The sequence below is a fragment of the Heptranchias perlo genome, chromosome 8 (assembly GCF_035084215.1).
Source record: "Heptranchias perlo isolate sHepPer1 chromosome 8, sHepPer1.hap1, whole genome shotgun sequence".
Classification (NCBI taxonomy): Eukaryota; Metazoa; Chordata; class Chondrichthyes; order Hexanchiformes; family Hexanchidae; genus Heptranchias; species Heptranchias perlo.
The window spans coordinates 52,635,412-52,658,601 of record NC_090332.1 but is presented as its reverse complement, the minus strand read 5'-3'; the positions used below and the strand labels follow the sequence as shown (position 1 = coordinate 52,658,601).

Sequence of the window (23,190 nt, the reverse complement as noted above, 5' to 3'; positions counted from 1 at the left end):
GGGAAATAAACTTTGCTTGAACATCACCAATTATTTGCAACTTTGTGCTGTTAAAAATGATCCACACCTACCTCCATTGCAGAATCAGAGGTCAAAGATATCCTAACACAGCTTAAAATGAGGAGGCCCAAAGAAACTAAATCCAGCCACTAAATAGTATCATTCAAAGGAAAGAAAAAAATATTTTAACTCCACTTTAATATGCAATGCAAGGGCAAGAGGAAGAGATGGGTGAAGGTGACCAATTTGCCGAAGTGTGATGTGAAAAATGTCACAACATAAATGTAATGAAACTGTTGGTTATCTGAATGTTCCTGAACAAATGTTAAAAGGGTTGGGGACTACTTACCAGTTTTACATTTTAAAGGACTGGGAGAAAAAATAAATTTCCAAATTGCTGTGTGCTCTGGGTTTTTATTTAAAAATGAATGACTTTTAATAGAAAGAAAGCCCTCCTACAAACAGCAAGAGAGTAATGTTTTTTGTTACCTTCTCCTGGCATACTTTACATTACAGATGAACTAAGGTGTGGGAGTGGTACTAGCTGGATTGCTCTTGCAGAGAGCCGGCACGGGCTCAACGGACCGAATGGCCTCCATCTGTGCTGAAACATTCTATGATTCTTCTATGAATCATGTCCAAATTTGAAAATCATGTCCAAATTAAGAGTAGCATATGAGAGGGATCATGTGCATTAAAAATTTATGACAGTGTGTGAACTTAAGAGACAGAAATTTAAATTTTGTCTGGGTTGCATTTGTAATGTGAGTTCAACCCTCCAGCTGACTGTAGCCTAAATTCCCACAGCTTGCAAATTGAGGGATAGCATCATATAAAACGCAGACTTTCAAACCAGTAAACGTTGAATCATGCTCTTATGAGGACTTCCCTATCCTTAAAAGTGCAAACTAAAAAGATATGACATAGCCTCAAAATATACCCACAATAAAAAGCTGGCAAACTCTGTCAAAACAGCAAGTCCGGTTGCTTCTAGAATCCTACTTAATATTTAAACATGTTCATCATTTGCTCAGCAGAATGAAATGGCTGACAAATGCTTTCAGCAAATAAACATTTATCCTGCTTTTCAGAATTTTTACTTCGTTAGTAAACTGAATCAGGTAATTTTTGAACCCAGGCAAGGAAAATTAGTGTCAATTTGATCTTTTGGTAGGACCAATTTTCATTTTGAGTTGTATTATACTCCGTCAGTCTCCTTCAGTCATATTATCAGTAGCTTAAAGTGCCACAGACCTTTACTGAATTTATTACCCGCAACACGACCTTCAGGAAAACAGCCCTTTTATTCCATGTAAGGCAAATATGCCAGTTTTACAGGTGGCACGATTCTTGCATTGGAACTATAGCTGAAATATTAAATACTGTGGCTACAAGAGCAGGTCAGAGGCTGGGTATTCTGCGGCGAGTGACCTCCTGACTCTCCAAAGCCTTTCCACCATCTACAAGGCACAAGTCAGGAGTGTGACGGAATACTCTCCACTTGCTTGGATGAATGCAGCTCCAACAACACTCAAGAAGCTCGACACCATCCAAGATAAAGCAGCCCGCTTGATTGGCACCCCATCCACCACCCTAAACATTCACTCCCTTCACCACCGGCGCACTGTGGCTGCAGTGTGTACCATCCACAGGATGCACTGCAGCAACTTGTCAAGGCTTCTTCGACAGCACCTCCCAAACCCGCGACCTCTACCATCTAGAAGGACAAGAGCAGCAGGCACATGGGAACAACACCACCCTCACGTTCCCCTCCAAGTTACACACCATCCCGACTTGGAAATATATTGCCGTTCCTTTATCGTCGCTGGGTCAAAATCCTGGAACTCTCTACCTAACAGCAACACGGGAGTACCTTCACCACATTGACTGCAGCAATTCAAGAATGCGGCTCACCACCACCTTCTCCAGGGCAATTAGGGATGGGCAATATATGCTGGCCTTGCCAGCAACGCCCAAATCCAATGAACGAACAAATAAAAGTCAGTGATTCCACTTTAGCAATACTTACCAGCTGACCAAAGAACACAATTAAGACTGTGGAGATGTTCAGAGATGCCTGTCCTCACAATTGTGCTCAAGCTGCACTGAAAGGACAGATCAAAAAACAAAGCTGCGTGTGTGGTTTTACTTTCAAACCTGTGCTAAAAACCACTGACCTAATCATAACCCCCCACTGCTTAAAATGACCCTGACAAGTCTCAGGTGCATTTTTTGGTATTCATTGGGTGAGGTTTATGGAGTCGGCACAGAAGATAAAATGAACAAATGCTACAAGAGAATGAAAAACTTAGATTAAGGAAAAGTATTGAGGAAATAGAATTTTAAATGCTTCAATATTAGTATGGTGCACTTTTAGTTTGGAAAAGAATATTGACAATTTTCAAAAGTCCAATGAAAAAAACCCATAGAGAATTCTCAGTTAGTTCAAACTACAAAGCAGTCTTAAAATGATTTCTATTGGACTTACTGCACAAAATACAATGTACCTCTGGTGCAGAAATGAGGCAATGTTTTGAGTAGCATTCCGCTAGATATGTTTCCAATAGTAATGGATTATGATTAGGACAATTCTAAATACATATAAATATAAAATGCGAAAGTAAAACCTCACAGAAAGTTGATACATTATGGTCATGAAGAATGTGTTTAGTATGTAGGAATACAAAAAAATCTTGTGAAGAAAGAAATTAAGAGGTCAAAATGCACATGGTTGCTCTTTCAGCCATGCAAAAGTCATAGCAAACATACATTTCTGCAAAACCTGTTTTCTTTCATTTTTTTCTTTTAAACTGACTCTTTCAATACCTAACAGAGCTTAAAACAAGTTTTGTTTCTCAGGAATTCTGAGATATTGTTAAGATAAATGTTGGGGCGTCATGCACTCCAAATATAAATTGCAAGAAAAGGCAATTAAAGGGGAGATGATGACAGACAACGCAAAGTATCAGCTTGAAGGCAGTGTATGTGCCTCTGTATTTGCTAACTGTGCTCCAAGTAACATTTCCTGCATGTAAGTTTTTTTGTTAAAAGGAACCAGGAGTTTAAGAGGAAGTCACCTATCAAGTTTGTTGAAATTGTAAAAAGTATTTATGGACCCGAAGAGAATAGCTTGTTATTTATGGACGAACATACAGCTGGCACCCACTGTGCACATCATCCAAAGCAATCATGGGTTTAATGACGGGTCTTTTATCCAATAAAGCATATTTAAAATTACTGAGGTAAAATATGACTGTCTAAGACAGATATATATACACAGATATAAACACAGGTGTCAGAAATTTGCGGGGTACTGCCAGTCTCCCGCTGTAACTCCTGCGGAACTCATAGGAAAATGACAGAGACCTGGTTGCACAGGGTCCCTGCGTTTTTGGGATTTTCCAACATGCCTTATAAGGCATGCACCCCGCTCCATCCAATCTTACAAGGCAAACGTCTGGGAGAGTCAGGACCTAGCGTGTCTATGGAGGTTGGTTGGCCTAGTGAGATGAGGTTTTACTGGTCTCCATATAGTTGAAAGTGGGCCTGACGCCAGGCAAGTCAACTGGGCCTCCGAAGAAATGTTAATGTTTATCTATATAAAAAATTATTGATTGGCCCTAAGCGGGACGGTTGCTGGATTTGAGGACCTAGGTAACCCCTTCCCCAACGACGGGCAGGTACTGAAGATGGACCTGTAGCGGCGTAGGACTCCATTGACCCTGTGCATATGAAGTGTTCTCCCGTTGCCCCACAAACTCCAGTAGGGTCAATGCTGGAAGGCATCAGCAGGTATGACCCCGGCGTAACCTCTGGGATCACATCCCAAGGTTCTGCAGGGCTTTTGTTTTCACAAAAACCTTCCAGATGTTGATGAGAGAAAGTTACTGATCAGATGTGATGAAAGTCTGAAAATTATTTTCAAGTTATCGATGTGCCCATACACTTTGTACAGACTTGAAAGGAAAATGGCAACCACTTGGGTTACTCAACAGTGCAGTGCACTGAAATGTCATTTTGCAGAGTTGTAGAATACGGGCTTTACCCATCAATTCCTTCACTGTGATTTCACAATTACAATCAACCTCTGTCTGAGAGACTTTGAGCACAGATAAGGTGCTGTCCCGAGAGGCAACAGGGAAATAACTGAATTCAACTCATTCTCTTGGAGCAGCCAACTCAAAAGTGTAATTGAGAAAGGCCACAAATAGGTCTGATCTCTCAGCTGGGAAATGCAGAGGAATTTTGTAAAAATTGAGGAAGCCTTTACACAGAGTCTTGCATCATATAAGTTTGCAAAACACAAGAACTACATACAACCGAGGGTTTTATTTTTCGTTTCAGGATCTGGCTCAAATGTTATCTGGAAGGTACACATAAGGTGTTTCTAAACTAATCTGTTTAGTTAAAATTAAAAGATAACTGGGGAGACAGACCAAGTCTACTGAAATGTTACAGTAAGTATCAAATAGAATCTGCTTAAAGTACATGACATAGGAAGTTTACCATTTTAGAAATATCATATGAAGTTTTGAGTAGGCATATGATGTACCATTAGTATGGTGTACATTTTTGTGATTTTATAATAAATCCTCTATAGGCTTGGATAAAGACTTCTGCCCCTTTAAAGCAGCTGTATGCTGTTTTAGCTGGCATTAATAAGATTACTGACATTTCTGGAGGAGCCTGCGACCCACTGTAAAAGCACACAGCACTACAGCAGAAATACTGATAACTATAAAAACAAGTATTAAAAAATGTGAATTAATACATTTTGGAAGTAAGACTAGGGAGAGGAAATATACTATAAATGGTAACATTTTACAAAGAGTGGAGGAACAGAGGGATCTTGGTGTGAAGATCATTAAAGGTGGTAGTATAAGTAGATAAGATTATAAAAAAGCAAACTGAATCCTTGGTTTTGTATCTAGAGGCATAGAATAGAAAAGGAAGGAGGTAATGTTGAACTTACTGAAGAAATCGGTTAGGCCGCAGTTGGAGTATTGTGTACTGTTTTCAGCACCCCATTCTAGGAAGGATGTAAAAGCAATGGGAAAAGTGCAGTGTAGATTAAGTGGGATGTTACCTGGAGTGATGACTGGAATGATGAGTCAAGAAAAGAGTTGAGAAGTTTGGACTTCTTGTTTGCTAGAGCTGAAAAGGTTAAGGAGTGACGTGACAGTGGTCTTCAAGATTATGAAGAGTTATGATAAGGTAGCAGTGATAGATCATTTCCGCTGGTTGGTAAAATGGTAACAAGAGGGCACAAATTTAAGATATTTACAAAAAGAATTTAAGGAGGTTTTTAAAAATATATTTACGTAGAAGGTGGTTAGAATGTATAATTTTGTTTTGACAGAAACTGTTGTTGAAGGAGAGTCCAAAAATTCTTTAAAAAAGAAATTAGGTAGCTGTGTGAAAAAGAGAAATAGCATAAGGTTCAGGAGAGTGAGATTAGACTAGGTGGTTCCTGTAGAGAAAAACAATGGCACGAAATTCATGGGCCAAATGGCTTGTTTCTGTGCAGTAACATTCAAGGATTCTAGAACAGTTACCAAAAAGGAAAATATAAAATTACCTGGTACACCTGCTGGGGACAGGGGTCCAGACCTGGACTGGTTGCTTCCAACTGGAGAACCAACGGGGGAGGGGGAGGGACCCCGGACACCAGAGAGGTGAGGGGAAGCATGAGGGGAGAAGGGAGATTGTGCGGGGTTACTCTGTTCTCCCTGGCCACTTGAGGATCCTGAAGCACTAACTCCAGAACTTAATGTCCCTTCTGTCCCCGTTGGCAAATCATCAATGGATCCAGACAAATCCTAGCAAAAACAAAAAAAAGTCACAATTAGGTGCTTATTTATATCATAATACAATGCAAATACTTCAACTGCTAACAATAGACAAGAAACTGTACGGTCAGTGAAGATTTTACTCGACCATAGTAAGGTGCTAGGTCCTACATAAAAATGGATCTTTTGAGTTTATTTCCATTAAATTATTGGGATGTTTATTTACTGTTTCTCAGTGATAACAATGATTAAACATTTTGCTGCTGGCTGTGATACTCCTGACTTGACAGCACCTGCTCAAACACAATGATGTTAAGTCCAAGACAGAGTGAAACCATCACTATTATTAGTTTATCTAACTGCTTGACCGATTCAAACCTTTGTTTAGGCTTAGTCCTAACCATAATCCATAACACATGGGCCATCTTAAGTGAAGCACATGAATATTAAATCAATTGTAGAACCAGCCATTTCATTCATCTAATTCTCAAACTTAATGAAATTATTCAGAAAGAACAGCAACACCATTTAAATCCATAGCCCGACGTTTGACCTGCAGAGGATATTAAAGTTCATATCTAATACAATGCGACAGAACATTATAATCTGTAGTGGGATGCAATGATTACACATTAGCACATAGGAAAAATCCAACTGCACCTAGGAGAGCCAGTTATGAGTGGCAAAAGGCCACATTCTCAGAACCAATGCAATTCAAGCCACAATTCTCATTTTTATTTACTGATGGCTATATGTTAAGTTCCAACATATTTTGGAAAACAGGGGCTGTGGGAAGATCAATGTATGGGGTATAAGTCAGCTTCCAGCCTTCTATTGTTGTATCAGATACGCTGGAAAATTCATTTGAACTAATAAATATCAATTGGCAACTTTCATGTTCATTCCTTATGTCTTCATTTTACTGGTCAAGTGACGCAAGTGCTAAATATCTTACTGCTTAGTACAGACTAAACTGTGTATTTCAAGATCTTTGCCCTACATACTGGATATGGTTTCCATAATTATTACATGTTGTAAACGGTATAGTAATAGTTCTCACTTCTGGAGATAGAACAGGATCTATTTAGTAGTACAGGGAGTGTTACTACTATTTACATAGCTTTTGAAATAGCCATAAATCAGACTATTCTGTTTGGTTTCAAGTAATTTCCGATCAAGTCAGGTTAGCAGCTATCATTTTACTAATCCCTGCAGAGAGGAATGACTGACAGGTCACGGGCATTTCCTCAAGTGCATGCCTTTCTGGGATTTCCTCACAAACCTGACGTAACTTATTCACAGTCAAGTTTCTCACATGACCTCTTCCTTCCCTTTCCTCCCCCCCATGTACTGTACTACATCAAACTGAATCAGTACAGACACGTTCAATTACATTTGTTCTCTGCTACCACTGCCCTTTGGTAAATTACTTGGGTAATTTCCAGTTTTTTTAAGAAGATGATTTGCACATGACTCTAAGATTGATAGTTAGTAACCAAGGATTTGTGTTATTAGTACTGTACCCTCCCCCCCACCCCCATGGGTTTGTTTTTCATATTCCTGGAATTTCCTTCAGATTTATAGGTCTGGTTGGATTCCTGCCACAGAAATGTATAGGCCACTTGTGGTATAAAGGCATAATTTTTCTACAGAGTGAAACGTTACTGTCTGTGCAGAATATTTTTTCCAAAATATTACTAACTCCGAACAAACATATAACACACTTAAGCAGAATTTCACCCTGAGCTTAGAGTTCCAGCTCATCAAACCACTTCCCCATTCATATTTTGTAGAATTCTCCAATTAGTAGTAAACATTCCTCCCACTGCACTGTTTTAATTAGCAAACCACGCACTAAACCAAGTCAATCTGTTGCCAGTTTCACCTGGAGACTGCAGACCTTTTGCAAGTCAAACCTCTATTGTGTGAAGCCAGGCTTTTGAGAAGGGTTTTCAACATTTGTTCTGATGGAATAAGTAATCAATGATACCATAAGCTCTGCAATTGTTGGCAAACCTGTTAAATTGCTATCAGGATTCAGCAGTGATAAAATATGGAAACATCTAGAGGAAATCCAAACTTTTCAGGACCAAATAATTACCGTACAAGAAACCTAGTCTTATAAAAGTTGCTCCTGTATGTACCTAGTATCAAAAAGAGGATATATTAGTCATTAAGTGTCAGCTTGGCTCAGTTGCTGGCAACCTACCTCTGAGTCAGAGGATTGTGGGTTCATGCCCCACTCGAGGACCGAATCATATAATCTGGGCTAACACTTCAATGTAGTACAGATAGAGTGCTGAATTGTCGGAGGAAACTCAGTTTTGGATAAGACATTGAACTGTTCAGGTAGATATAAAAGATCACTTGGTACTATTTGAAGAATGGCAAGGAATTTTCCCTTTGTCTGCTTTCAATCAACACTGCAAAAACAGATTAACTGGTCATTCATTCATTTGCTGTTCATTTGCTTGCGGAGTACAAATTGGCTGCTGTGTTTGCCTACGTAACAGTGACTGCACTTCAAAAGTAATCCACTGGTTGTAAAGCACTTTGGGACATCCTTAGGACATTAAAGCGCTGTATAAAAGCAAGTTCTTTCTTTTAAGTCTAAAGTAAATACAGATTCATATACATTAAAAGTTGCATGTGCACCACGCTTTAAATGGGTCTGCAGCACAAAATGTTATGTATTTCTAACTCCATTTGAGCCAATCAAAAACCAAACACTTCATTGCCTCTGAGCACATTTCTACCTTCAACCAACACTTTTCCAAATTCCAAGTTTGTTTATGAATCCTGCTGTCCCTGTTTCTATATATATACTAAATTTACATCCTATCCTGCAACTTACTATGAGCAACGTAACACGAGATTTACTAGTTCATGGCATAAAAATTGGGGGGGGGGGGGGGGGAGGGGGGGGCCGAGGAGAAGGGGGAATGTCACTGAGTTTAGTTCTGCTTCACTGAGAATAGGATTAACAGGGAAAATGTGCTTTAATTAATAGGCAGTCGGGGAGCGCTCCAACTTGTTTCACACTTGCTTTCTCTATACACTACTGAAATTTACCACTATGAAACAGAAATGTTGAAGAATTTTGTGACTGGCTATGTACATCCTGAAAATCAACATTCTGGAGTTTAACGTACTATAATACCTCCTCAGTTTCAATTTAAGGAAGTACATTTTACAGATGAGGCTATTCACTCTCAAAGGTGCATGTAATAGGCATTCATGGCCAGAGGCTACCATTACAATCAGATTCTGGGAAGCTCCACGTGTGTGAAATAAAATATGCACTGGAACTTAAATTACATGGTTTTTATAGGCAACAAAGTTTTACCGTTATCTGACACCATATCATATTTTCTGTGCCAGCAGCGAGAACAATTAAGATTGTAAAAGCTGTCTGCCTGTTCAGGTGGATGTAAAAGATCCCATGGCATTATTCCAAGAGCAGCAGGGAGCATTCATGGTGTCCCAGACATCATCCCTCCTTCAAGCAACACCAAAAAAGACTAACTGATCATTCATCTCATCCACTGTTGGCGGGATCTTGCTGTGTGCAAATTGTCTGCTGCATTTGCCTACATAACAGTGACTACACTTCAAAAGTAATTATGAACATAGGAAAGTACGAGAACTGAAAAGACAATGCAGTCCATCTGACAGGTCCAAAACTAATACCACTCATTCAAAATATTTATCCATTCTTTCTTAAATTTTTCCACATATGCGCCATCCTTTGTGTAAGATGGTTAAACCTAACCGGTCAGTGCAACTTCCATCTTCTAAGCTTGAACCCATGTCCCCTGGCTTTAGCATTTGTGGCATTTGCAAGCAAATTAGCGTGGTTCAATTTATCTATTCCCTTAAGAATCTTGAACATCTCCCCATAGCTTTCTGTTGTCCAGAGTCTGCAATCCCAGGTTCTTCAACATTTCATAGCTCAGATGCCTTAAACTATGTACCTTTCCCCCCTACTCCCCCAATGCTTATATCCTTATTATAGTCTGACAACCAGAATTGGACAATTGTCCAGGTGTGGGTCTTATACAGACTCATCATCTCCTAGAATTAGTGCTCTATCCCTCTGGCGAAACAGCCCAAGATTTAGTTAGCTCTCCTTAGTGTACACCACTGGATGTGAAGTGGTTTTGGGATATTCTAATAACATGATAAAACACTATATAAATGCAAATTTTTGTTTTCTTTCCAATCTGTTCTGGCACTTAGCTACCGCTCAACAAGTATGACGGTTGGGGATGTGCATCAGATTTTACAGTATTGCACTTGTCCTTTTTGTGAAACCTAATTAATACCTTCCTACAACAACAACTTGTATTTATAGAATACCTTTAATCAAGGCACTTCACAGCAGTGTTATCAAACAAAATTTGTCACCGAGCCACATAAGGGGATATTACGACAGACTTGGTCAAAGAGGTAGGTTTTAAGGGGCAGAGAGGCGGAGAGCTTTAGGGAGGGAATTCTAGAACTTAGGGCCCAGGCAGCTGAAGGGACGGCTTTGAAAATCAGGGATGCACAAAAGAACATAAGAAATAGGAGCAAGAGTAGGCCATACAGCCCCTCGAGCCTGCTATGCCATTCAATCAGATCATGGCTGATCTTCGACCTCAACTCCACTTTCCTACCCGATCCCCATTTCCCTTGATTCGCCTAGAGTCCAAAAATCTATCCATCTCAGCCTTGAATATACTCAATGACTCAGCATCCACAGCCCTCTGGGGTAGAGGATTCCAAATATTCACGACCCTCTGCACGAAGAAATTCCTCCTCATCTCAGTCCTGAATGGCTGACCCCGTATCCTGCGATTAGGTCCCCTAGTTCTAGACTCTCCAGCCAGGGGAAACAATCTCTCAGCATTTACTCTGTCAAGCCCCCTCATAATCTTATATGTTTCAATGAGATCATCTCTCATTCTTCTAAACTCCAGAGAGTATGGGCCCATTCTACTCAACCTCGCCTCATACGACAACCCTCTCATCACTGGAATTAATCTAGTGAACCTTTGTTGCACTGCCTCTAAGGCAAGTATATCCTTCCTTAGATAAGGAGATCAAAACAGTACGCAGTACCCCAGGTGAGGTCTCACCAATGCCCTGTAGAACTGTAGTAAGACTTCCTTACTCTTGTGTTCCAACACCCTTGCAATAAAGGCTAACATGCCATTTGCTTTCTTAATTGGTTGCTGTACCTGCATACTAACTTGTACCAGGACACCCAAGTCTCGTTGAACACCAACATTTAATAGTTTCTCACTATTTAAAAAATATTCTGTTTTTCTATTCTTCCTACCAAAAATATTCTGTTTTTCTATTCTTCCCTTATTATACTCCATCTGCCACGTTCTTGCCCACTCAATTATTCCCCTGTCTATATCCCTTTGCAGACTCTTTGGGCTCTATTTTCGCACCCGCGATTGGGTGCTTTGGTGGCTGGGGGGGGGGCTGCGAAAATACGGGATTCCTGGGGCGGGTCCGGAGCCCGGCTCCAACCCACCCCATTTCCGGGTTCCCCAGTGATGCGCTTACATGCGCGCGCAGCCCCCACATGTGGGACTCCCGCCAGCAATTAAAGCCGGCGGGGTGCCACTTAAAGTACTTGAACAGGTACTTCAGGTTGTTTACAGACCTGATTGACCTGATATTTTAGGAGGGATCGGATTTTGCAATGAACTGAGACTGTTTCCCGTACTGGGGGAAACACTCCCAGTTCAAATGGACATGTTGCAGCCACCAGCCTGTGGCAGCTGCAAAGGTCCATTTGACAGGTGGAGGGGGGGGGTGTGTGGGGAGACCCTCACTCATTGCAGGAGGCCACTCTGTCACTTTGGACAAAGTTTGGCCTCCACCACCCTCCTCCTAACAATCAAATGCATAAACTGGCACACTTACCCCGGTGTCCAGACACATTTACCTACCTTGCGGACCTCCTCAAACTTCCGGATGGGGGCCGCCGTAGCTGCAGTCATGACCTCCTCAGAGGGCGAACAGCATCATCAGCATCACCAGCCTCGCCGTTCACCTCTGACACATGGAGCCCCACAACACAGTGCTTTGACACATTCACCTGCACAGCAGGAGGGAGGGCAACCGCAGAGAGAGATGCGTCGCAGAGGGCACTACCCTCGCCACAGGGTCTACAGACCAAGGCTCAGCTTCCTGGACCTCTCTGAGCAGCAGTGCAAATGGAGGATCAGAGTCACTCGACATGTAGTCGTGGACATCTGCAGCCTCCTTCATGCCAAGCTGCTGCTGGCTGGCCCAAGCACCATCTTCTTACCTGTCGCTGTCAAAGTCACCACTGCCCTCAACAACTTGTCCTCCGCATCCTTCCAGGGTGCCATCGGGGACATCGCTGGCGTCTCTCAGTCATCTGCACAAAACAGCCCTGCAAATACACCTACACCCATTCTGCAGTGACCCAACGGGTGGCATCAAGTGTGCGTGTTCATGGTGAACCCCATGAAAGGGACCTATTCCACAAGCCAGTCAAGAATGGGAAGACGTGGCAGTAGTGGTGATAATAATAATATTTATTGTGTATGTGAAACAAAACAAAAGAAATGAAAAACATGACAAATTGTCAGACACCTTTGTGCATTCCCTTTGTGCTCACAAAACTTTCGCCGTGCGTTTCCGGGAACCCCTACGTGGTGCTACCCCTGTGGCTTCAGCAGAGGTAGTGGCAGGTTGCTCTTGTCCATGCCCTGACCGATGAGATGCTTTGGGCCGACGCCCTCTGGGTTTGGGTGTCCATGAGGGCCCCTCCAAAGACTGTTCCACCTGCACCTGTGCAAGGGCAGACTCGGCCACATGGAGAGGGGGCAGCATTGCGGTTACTGGTTGAGAGGGGGGCAACGGGTGAGACGTGGGTGCACTTTGAGTGGCGTCCCCACTTCCATGTCCCCTTTCACCATCATCCCTCTCGTGGCCCAGGCCCACATCACTCCTTCCACCCTGCTGGACGGCAGTTTGGAGGACTTGTGTGAGGTCTTGGAATGCCACCTGTAAAGTATCTGTCAGCCTGTTCAAGGTGGCAGAATGTTGCTCACCCTGAATCCGAACGGCCGTTGTCAGGGCCTGAACGGACTCATTGTGGAGCCGTGCTTGACGCTTGAGGGAGGCTAGCCTTTCCTCCACCGCAGACATTCCCGCACCTACCCGCGACACTATCTCAGATGCCTTCACGTCCCTGCGACACTATCTCAGAGATAGCCTCCTGTACCTGTGCCACCATTCCCCTCATGCAGAAGTTGGACTCCTCCGTCCTCTGCGCGATTGTGGAGAGTGCGGGTGGCACCTGTTCCAGTACCTCGGCAATGTGCTGCTGCCCCTCGATGACTCTCCTTTTCATGGCTGGCCCCCAGGGTTCAGCATCTGGGTCCAGCTGAGCAGAGCCTGGAGAAGAGTGCTCCCACCGACGCGGACTCTCCATGGCTGCCCCGGCCACCAGGGTCTGCTCGTGCTCACATGTGCGTGGTGACTCACCATGTGCAAGCCCAACTAAGTGAGGATGGGGACCCACCGAGGTGTATGTATCTGCATGGCTCAGATGTGACGATGGACCCTCAGAGACCGGCAGGTCCTCTGAGGAATCGCTCTCCACGGTCACGGCGCTCGCAGCTGGCCCTGCAAGAGAACAGAAAGCAATATTAGGCATGTGGACAGATGTTGAGGTGCTGCAGATGCCAAGTGATGCTAAGATCATTCGCTATCATGAGTGCTGAGTGTTAGCTTTCTGTCACCGGCCACGGACAGGCACTCCAGCGTGTGGCTGATCTCCATGCCTGATGCTCTGCGTCCGTTAGGACCACCTGGTGTGGCGGGCCCTCACCCGGGTGTTCTGGCATCTCTTCTCCTATCAAGGCGTGATTGAGTGATGGTTGCATGTTGAGCCGCTGCATGCATTGGTGTGGGTGGGGTTGAGCGTGAGGGAGATCCATGGGAGGGTCCGTGTGCAACATAGCCATGATATTGTATGAGGATTGGGTTGCGTGGTGGTGTTCGAACGGGGACGGGGCGGTGAGTACGTGCAGGCAAGGTGAGGAGGATAGTTGAGTGGATGTGAGGAGTGATGCGAGAGCGTTGTGGTGGCAGTGCAGAAGGCGTTGTGTGGTGGTGGAGGTGATGTGGAAGACGGAGTGTGGGAGAATGCGTAAGTATACTCACTTTGCCTAGCCTGGTTAGATCATTAAATCTCTTCCGGCACTGGATCCAGGTTCGTGCCACATTGCCGCAGCTGCTGACCTCCTCGGCCACCTCCAGCCAGGCCTTCTTCGTGGTGGAGGGAGGGCACTTCCTCTCATCGGACAGGAAAAATATTTCCCTCCTCCTCCACACCCCATCCAGCAGCAGCTGGAGTGAGGAGTCTGAAAATCTTGGGGCAGCCTTCCCTCCGGCGTGCTCCATGGTGTAGCATTGGTTGTTTGCTGCAGGAGGAGCATTGGTGGACTGCCCCTTTAAATAGAGCTCCTCCAGCTGACAGACCTTGCTGCGCATGCGCAGTCCGCCCGCCGCGCAGCTTACCAGCGGGAAACCCGGAAGCACAGGTAAGTGGCTCCAATTATCCTGTAATTGCGTGCGGAGCACACTGATTTCACCGGGCGTGTGGTCGACCCCCCCGCTGAGAACCCGCCGCCCTGCTAATATCGAGCCCTTTGTGTCCTCCTCACTGCTTACTTTCCCACCTAGCTTTGTATCATCAGCAAACTTGGATACATTACACTCAGTCCCTTCACCTAAGTCATTAGTATAGACTGTAAATAGCTGAGGCCCAAGCACCGATCCTTGTGGTACCCCACTAGTTACAGCCTGCCAACCTGAGAATGACCCGTTTATCCCTACTCTCTGTTTTCTGTCTTTTAACCAATCCTTTATTTATGCTAATACGTTATCCCTAACCCCATGAGCCCTTACCTTGTGTAACAACCTTTATGTGGCATCTTATCGAATGCCTTTTGAAAATCCAAATATACCACATCCACTGGTTTCCCCTTTATCTACCCTGCTAGTTACATCCTCAAAAAACTCAAATAAACTTGTCAAACACGATTTCCCTTTCATAAAACCATGTTGACTCTGCCTAATCATATTATGATTTAAGTGCCCTGTTACCACTTCCTTAATAATGGATTCCAGCATTTTCCCAACAACTGATGTCAGGCTAACTGGCCTGTCGTTCCCTGTTTTCTCCCTCCCTCCCTTCTTGAATAGCGGGGTAACATTTGCTACCTTCCAATCGACTGGGACTGTTCCAGAATCTAGGAAAAGGCTAGAATTGGAGGAACACAGAGATCTCAGAGGGTTGTAGGACTGGAGGAGGAGGTTACAGAGGGCGGGAGGGGTGAGACCATGGAGGAATTTGAAAACAAAGATGAGAATTTTAAAACTGAGGCATTGCCAGACCAGGAGCCAATGTAGGTCAGCAAGCACAGGGATGACGGGTGAATGGGACTAGGTGTGAGTTAGGATACAGGCAGCAGAGTTTTGGATGAGCTCAAGTTTACGGAGGATGCAAGGTGGGAGGCCGGCCAGTAGAGCATTGGAATAGTCGAGGCTAGTGGATCCACAGGATGCACTGCAGCGACTCGCCAAGGCTTATTCGACAGCACCTCTCAAACCCGCAACCTCTACCCCTAGAAGGACAAGAGCAGCAGGCACATGGGAACAACACCACCTGCACGTTCCCCTCCAAGTCACACACCATCCCGACTTGGAAATATATCGCCGTTCCTTCATCGTCGCTAGGTCAAAATCCTGGAACTCCCTTCCTAACAGCACTGTGGGAGAACCTTCACCACACGGACTGCAGCAGTTCAAGAAGGCGGTTCACCACCACCTTCTCAAGGGCAATTAGGGATAGGCAATAAATGCCGGCCTCACCAGCGATGCCCACATCCCATGAACGAATAAAAAAAAGGCATGGATGAGGCTTTCAGCAGCAGATGAGCAGAGATGGCGATGTTATGGAGGTAGAAGTAGGCAGTCTTGGTGATGGAGCGGATATGGGGTTGAAAGCTTATCTCAGGGTCAAATAGGACACCAAGGTTGCGAACGGTCTGGTTCAGCCTCAGACAGTGCTATACAGTTACTATGCTTCAAGTAACAGACAATGTAAGACGACTTATTTTATCAATTGTAAATATAATTGCTGAAGGTTTCACTCGACTATTGGCTCACTTTTGCTGTTTAAACGCTTCTAACACTATATTAAGTAAACCAGACAGAAAACGTACAATAAGTAACATATGAAGATAAACCAGGAAATTGCAGACTTGCTAAATAATGACCTTGTATCAGTCTTCACAGTAGGGGAACAGGATAAAGTACCAGAGATACGAGGAAAGCTAAAACTGAATCAAGTGGAGGATCTTACTCGATTTAATATAACTAAAAACATGGTAATAGAATCATAGAAAGGTTACAGGACGGAAGGAGGCCACTCGGCCCATCGAGTCCATGCCGGCTCTATGTAAGAGCAATCCAGCTAGTTCCACTCCCCCGCCTTATCCCCTTAGCCCTGCAAATTCTTTCTTTTCAAGTACTTATAGAGGAAATAATGAGCCTAAAGATAAACTCCAGGACCTGGTGGTTTCCTCCCAGGGTATTAAAAGAGTAGGTGAAGAAATTATAGATCCTCTAGTCATGATCTTCCAAAACTCTCTTGATTCAGGAATTGTCCCGTTGGATTGGAAACTTGCCAATGTCACTCCATTATTTAAGAAGGGTAGGAGAGATAAACTAGGAAATTATAGGCCTATTAGTGTAGCGTCTGTTGTGGGGAAGTTACTAGAATCTGTTATTCGGGACAGAGTGACTGAGCACACAGACAAATATGAACTGATCAAAGAGAGCCAACATGGATTAGTAAAGGGTAAGTTATGTCTAACGAACCTAGTTGAATTTTTTGAAGAGGTAACTAACATGGTAGATAAAGGAGTATCTATGGATGTTACTTACATGGACTTTCAGAAGGCATTCGGCATGGTCCCACACAAGAGACTTAACAAAAATGAGAGCACATGGAATTGGAAGTAACCTATTGACATGGGTAGAGAATTGGTAAGGAGGTAGGAGACAGAGAGTAGGGATAATGGGTAGGTACTCAAATTGGCAGGATGTGACTAGTGGCGTCCCCCAGGGATCTATACCAGCGCCTTAGCTTTTCACTATGTTTATAAATGAATTAAACATAGAAATAGAGAGCCACATACCCAAGTTTGCTGATGATATTAAGTTAGGTGGCACAGTAAATAGTGTAAAAGGGAGCAGAAAGTTGCAAAGGGACACTGATAGCTTAAGTGAGTGGGCAAAACTGTAGCAGATGGAGTTTAATGTGGGGAAGTGTGAGATCATCTACTTTAGACCTAAGGGAGAAAGATCAGGGTATTTTCTAAATGATGAGAAGCTAGGAATTGTAGCGGAGCAGAGAGATTTAGGGGTCCAAGCACAGAAATCACTAACAGATAGTGGACAGATACAAAAAATAATTTAAAAGGCTAATGGAATGTTGGCCTTTATCTCAAGGGGGTTGGAACACAAAGGGGCAGAAATTATGTTATAGTTACGTAAAGTTCTGGGCACCGCACCTCAGGAAGGATATACTGGCTCTGGAGGAGATGCAGCGCAGACTCAACAGAAGGGTTAAAATAAAAGGACAGTTTTCATGGACTAGGCTCATGTTCCCTTGAGTATATAAGATTTATGGGTGAACTAAAATTGAGGTGTTTAAGATGATTAAAGGATTTGATAGGGTAGAGAGAGAAAAACTATTTCCTCTGGTGGGGGAGTTCTTGAAATTAGAGCTAGGCCATTCAGGGCTGATGTCAGGAAGCATTTCTTCACACAAAGGGTAGTGGAAATCTGGAACTCTCTCCCCCAAAAAGCTGTTGAGGCTAGGTCAATTGAAAATTTAAAAACTGAGATTGATAGAGTTTTATTAGAATCATAGAAAGGTTACAGCACTGGAGGCCCATCAAATCCATGCCTGCTCTTTATAAGAGAAATCCAGTTAGTCCCATTCCCTCGCTCTTTCCCTGCAGCCCTGCAAATTTTTTCCCTTCAAATATTTTTCCAAATCCTTTTTGAGAGCTACGACTGAATTTGCTTCCAACACCCTTTCAGGCAGCACATTCCAGATCCTAACTACTTGCTGTATAAAAAAGTTTTTCCTCAACTTGCCTTTAGTTCTTTTGGCAATCACCTTAAATCTGTGTCCTCTGGTTCTTGACCCTTCCACCAATGGGAACAGTTTCTCTTTATTTTTATCTAAACCCTTCATGAATTTGAACACTTCTATCAAATCTCCTCTTAACCTTCTCTGCTCTAAGGAGAACAACCCCAGCTTCTCCAGTCTATCCATGTAACTGAAGTCCCTCAACCCTGGAACCATTCTAGTAAATCTTTTCTGCACCCTCTCTAAGGCCTTAACTTCCTTCCTAAAGTGCGGTGCCCAGAATTGGACACAATACTCCAGCTGTGGCGGAACCAGTGTTTTATAAAGGTTCAACAAAACTTCCATACTTTTGTACTCTATGCCTCTATTTATAAAGCCCAGGATCCCGTATGCTTTTTAACCACTTTCTCACCCTGTCCTGCCACCTTCAAAGATTTGTGCACATATATCTCCAGGTCTCTCTGTTCCTGCACCCCATTTAGTTTATATCGCCTCTCCTCATTCTTCTTGCCAAAATGTATCACGTTGCACTTCACTGCGTTAAATTTTATTTATCATGTCCGCTCCACCAGCCTCCTGAAGTCTTACTACACTTCCAAGTTTTGTGTCATCTGCAAATTTGGAAATTGTGCCCTGTACATCCAAGTCCAAGTCATTAATAAATATCAAAAAAAGCAGTGATCCTAGTACCGACCCCTGGGGAACACCACTGTATACCTCCCTCCAGTCCGAACAACAACCGTTCACCACTACTGTCTGTCGCCTGTCACTTAGTCAATTTGATATCCATGTTGCCACTGCCCCTTTTATTCCATGGACTTCAATTTTGCTGACAAGCCGATTATGTGGCACTTTATCAAATGCCTTTTGGAAGTCCATATGCACCACATCAATTGCATTTCCCTCATCAACCCTCTCCATTATCAAAAAGATCCCTCATCAAAAAACTCAATCAAGTTAGTTAAACACGTTTAAGCAATAGTATTAAGGGTTACGGAACCAAGGTGGGTAAATGGAATTAAGTTACAGGTCAGCCATAATCTAATTGAGTGGCGGAACGTGCTCGAAGGGCTGAATGGCCTACTCCTGTTCCTATGTAAGTTTATCATTCTACTGCTGCTGTTCTCTGTGGTTTTTATTATAATTTTCTAACAGATTCTTCCATAAGATCATCCGATTATGCCAAACATTTCTGCCAAACACCGAAGGAATAAAGTAATTATTATGTAAAATAATACATTATTTATTGTACATTTTTGCTTGGTTTGCTGAAGTAATTTTTGTTAGAAAAACACATGAAATGTAGAAACTTCAAATGATGCTCTAGTCTGTCAAATTTTGATATAAATACTGCATATGTATTTTCTTTTATTTTACAGTGTTTGAGCATTCACAATCTACATCAAGGAAGGAAAGGGAAAGAAAGGTCCATATCCATATCTACTCTTCTTGCAGCCTCCAGACAATTGTTTACTCCATCATGCTCCCAAAATCAAAAGAGGAACAAGTGGCCTCTATTTAGATTTTGATCAGGTAGCTATCATACCCATAAATGACTGTCGGCATATTGCATGGAGAGTCGCCGTTTGGACCCCGTGCCTGCGCTGTCCATGCTTGTGGCTTGAAATCAGATAAAAATCAAATTTTCCGCGCTTCTCCCAGGTCTTCCCATGAACTAGCGCAGCATGCTACATGTTTCCTGTGCGACGTTGGTTGGTAACACTGAACAGGTAGAACAGGCACTGAAGGGGTGCTGAGTGCTGCTCACACCTGGGTTCCGCAAATTCACTGCTGGTCCCCGGACCCTGCAGTATGTCCCAAGTGAGCATTTCTGAAACCATTGTATCGTCTTGCCTGGATCAGTAGAGAGAACAAGAAAATGACAAGCCCAAAGACAGGAAAGAATTTTCTGGGGTTACAGGGTCTGAGGGAATGACAGCAGGGCAATTCAAGGTCTTGTAATAATAAAAAGCAATTATCGGGGAGTGGTAAACTCTAATGAGATATTTTCTGAATAAACACCTGATTTATTTAAAGCCGGGATTTTGAGATGTTAAACCAAAATAATTGTTTCAAATATCTGATAAACTGCTTCGTCCATTCGGTCTTTCGTTTCACTCCCTCGTTTCTTGTCCTTTCTCTCTGATTTTCTCTTCGTTCCCATTTCCTTGCCGTAAAAAATTATTTTCATTAACCTAGCACCTCATCACATCTCAAGATGCTTCACACAATGAATTATTTTGAAATGCAGTGACTTATGCAAGAAAATATGGCAGCTATTTTGCACACAGCAAGATCCCATAAACATGAATGAGATCAATCATACAAGTCAACCTTCAGAATTATGGGGGTCAGGACAGTGAGCCAGCATTTGCCATCCATTTTCCCCAGTCTGCCTCCTCCGAAGTCCAGTAGCTACTGCACAGGTATAGATCCTTGCCTTGTCTCCGTGCCAGTTCCAGCACTAATGGTTGGGATTTCAGCTTCCATATATTGCAGGTGAGAATTCACAAGAAGCGGATTTCTTGCCTACAGCACATACAAGCAGCAATTCCAGCATTTAGTACTAGCAGTGACACAAAGGAAACAAGGACCATCTTGGGTATATTAACCTGGTGCACGTGGGGTGAAACTGAAGGGGAATAGGGAATAGAGGAAAAAGGCAATGAATGGTACTGAAGAGGAGACGGAAGTCGGCAGTGGTATTTCGGTGAGAGAAGCTGGGAGCGGGGTGGGGGAGGAAAGAGTGCCAGCATTGTCAAAGAGTGGGTGGCAGAGTACCAGCATGAGTTAGAAGTGGGAAGAGAGTGCCAGAGAGGGCCAGCTTGAACTGGAGGAATGGAGCATGAGTACCAGCATTACTGGGTTGGAGCGGGAGAAGAGTGTCAGGTTAAACTAATGAAGGGAAGGATGTCAGTGTGAACTGAGTGGGAGTGGGGGATGTTGGAGGAGAAGAAGGTGTCTCAGTGAAAGGATGGAGAATTCGATGGGGTATAGTGCCTCTTTGAACTGGTTCCACATAGGCTGAAGTGCCTTTGTGAACTGGGGTGGTAGAGAATTAAATGCAAGAGTGTTTCCATTCCAAGTGTTGATCACTCTTTGCTGAAGAGATACTTTCTAACACGTTTTACCAGTTTGCCTTTATGGGGCTCATTCCTTTTTCATAAATTCTGTCTCCTTCTGCATGCACTTATTTTCTTTAGTGATCTACATTGTGTCCACATGATCACTCCATCCATATGAATACAATCTAACATGAGGAGCTAAGCCACAGAGGTTGTACACATGGTGGTTACATACACACCAACTTAGAAAACTAATAAAAACTGCACAATCCCCAAAAAGCTGCTGAAGAATGGTCTTATGACGTGAAAACAAGTAGTTGCATGAGCTTAGTCACTTAAGCTGTTGGTATACCCAACTTTCCCTCATTTGTATTGGAGGGAAAAACATAAGTACCTGAAAGGGTGAAGGGAGAAATCCAAAAAGTTAGAAGACACAAAATTGATGGTGATTTCTAGGGAGGTCTGGAGTATCTTGCCATGGAAAAATTTGCATTTTTACATTAGAAATTGTGTATCCTGAATAATTTTAAGTGCTTTAATACTGCACAATCAATGGATTTTTAATCTTTTTTTAAAAAGGAAAAAAGTGACTTTTGGATTTTTAACAGATTAGCCAGACCATTACTTACCCAAAGTTACATCAACAATCACTCTCACATCCAATCTCCTACCATCCCAATTCTCAAAAACACTCCAGCCTATCTGAAATCAGTTCAAAGAGACCAAGACGTAGCTTGACTGGTGGTGAGAAGGGCCCTTCCAGTCAGATCCTTCATGCACTCCCGGAGTCTCAGCGCCATCGCGTGCTGTCCCCAAGGAGATTGCGGTGGAGATGAGACCGTCACCCATCTCCTTCTGGAATGAGCCTTTGCAAAGAAGGTCTGGAGAGAGATGCAGTGGTATCTGTCCAGGCTCGTCCCGAGCAATTCCGTAACACAGGACTCTGTGCTCTATGGGCTGTTCCCGGGGACGCACACCGAGACAGACATCAACTGCTGCTGGAAGACCATCAACTCGGTGAAAGATGCCCTTTGGTCTACCCAAAGCTTGCTGGTCTTCCAGTGCAAGGAGCTGTCCTCGACCGAGTGTTGCAGACTGGCACATTCCAAGGTCCAGGACTACGTGCTCAGGGACGCATGAAAGCTGGGTGCGGCCGCCGCAAAGGGTCTGTGGGGAAATGCTACCGTTTAGGGCCTTCCCGCCACTGTATACCGAGGGGCCGAAATCAGGGAAAACCCTCTCGGGCGGAATGTAAAATTCAAATTGATGTAATGTACCTGTAATGAATCTGTAATCAAGCATCTGTATTGATTGTGAGGCAATGAGGCACCCTAGAGTGTAATTATGTACGGTGTAACTGTATTGTTGAAATCATATTTGAACCGTACTTTGTATCTTGCAAATTGTATAATCTGTATTGTGTATGTTTGAAATGTGATATGACAACTGTATTGTATGTATTGCTGCAAATTTTATGAATAAAGTATATTTTTTGAAAAAAAGACACTGTAGATAGGTAGAAGACAAACACTATGGAGTCATTCAAGAGATGCTTAGATGCAGTGATGGGATGGGGGACAGGAAGAGTGGTCGTAGATTTCTATTGAAGGATGAATCAGTTGAGTGAACTGGCCTCCCTAGTCAGTACTCACTGTTGTAATTTTCAGCATAAAAGTTGAGAGGGGAATGGGAAATTTAAGTTGAAATTGCCCCAGTATGAATCAGCACCTTCAGGCAAAACGGGGAGAAAGAAATGGGCCTCAACCTTGAAACTGGGCTTTCACAATGTTCCATACGCTCAACTTAATTCTAAAGGTACCCATCTTCTCCTCTATTTCTAGTTTAATTGCAAGTTTATATGGTAGAAATTTAGTGTACAGTGCAAATCCGACTGCAGTGTCATAATGCTACAACAGCTTGGTTCTGCAGCTGGGCATTTTATACTGGCTTGAGAGAGTCGGGGGGGAGAGAGAGCGAGAGAGAGGGAGAGCGAGAGAGTGAGAGAGGCTGACTGAGGAAGGGGAGAGAGAGAGAGAGAGGAGTGGAGAAGGAGAGAGTGAGAGGAGTGGAAAAGGAGAGAGTGAGAGTGAGAGTGAGACTGACTGACTGAAGAGAAGGACACAGAGAGAGA

General features: G+C 43.4%; 1 protein-coding gene across 11 annotated transcripts in view; it reads right to left on the bottom strand.

The window, feature by feature from the left end:
- LOC137324615 (AT-rich interactive domain-containing protein 1B-like) overlaps positions 1-23,190 on the bottom strand; it is a 648,069-nt gene that overhangs the window by 221,926 nt on the left and 402,953 nt on the right. For all 11 annotated transcript variants that reach the window (XM_067989102.1, XM_067989104.1, XM_067989111.1 and 8 more), the window contains exon 5: positions 5,579-5,819. In XM_067989102.1, the coding sequence (XP_067845203.1) occupies positions 5,579-5,819 (241 nt within the window). The remainder of the gene's footprint in view (positions 1-5,578; positions 5,820-23,190) is intronic.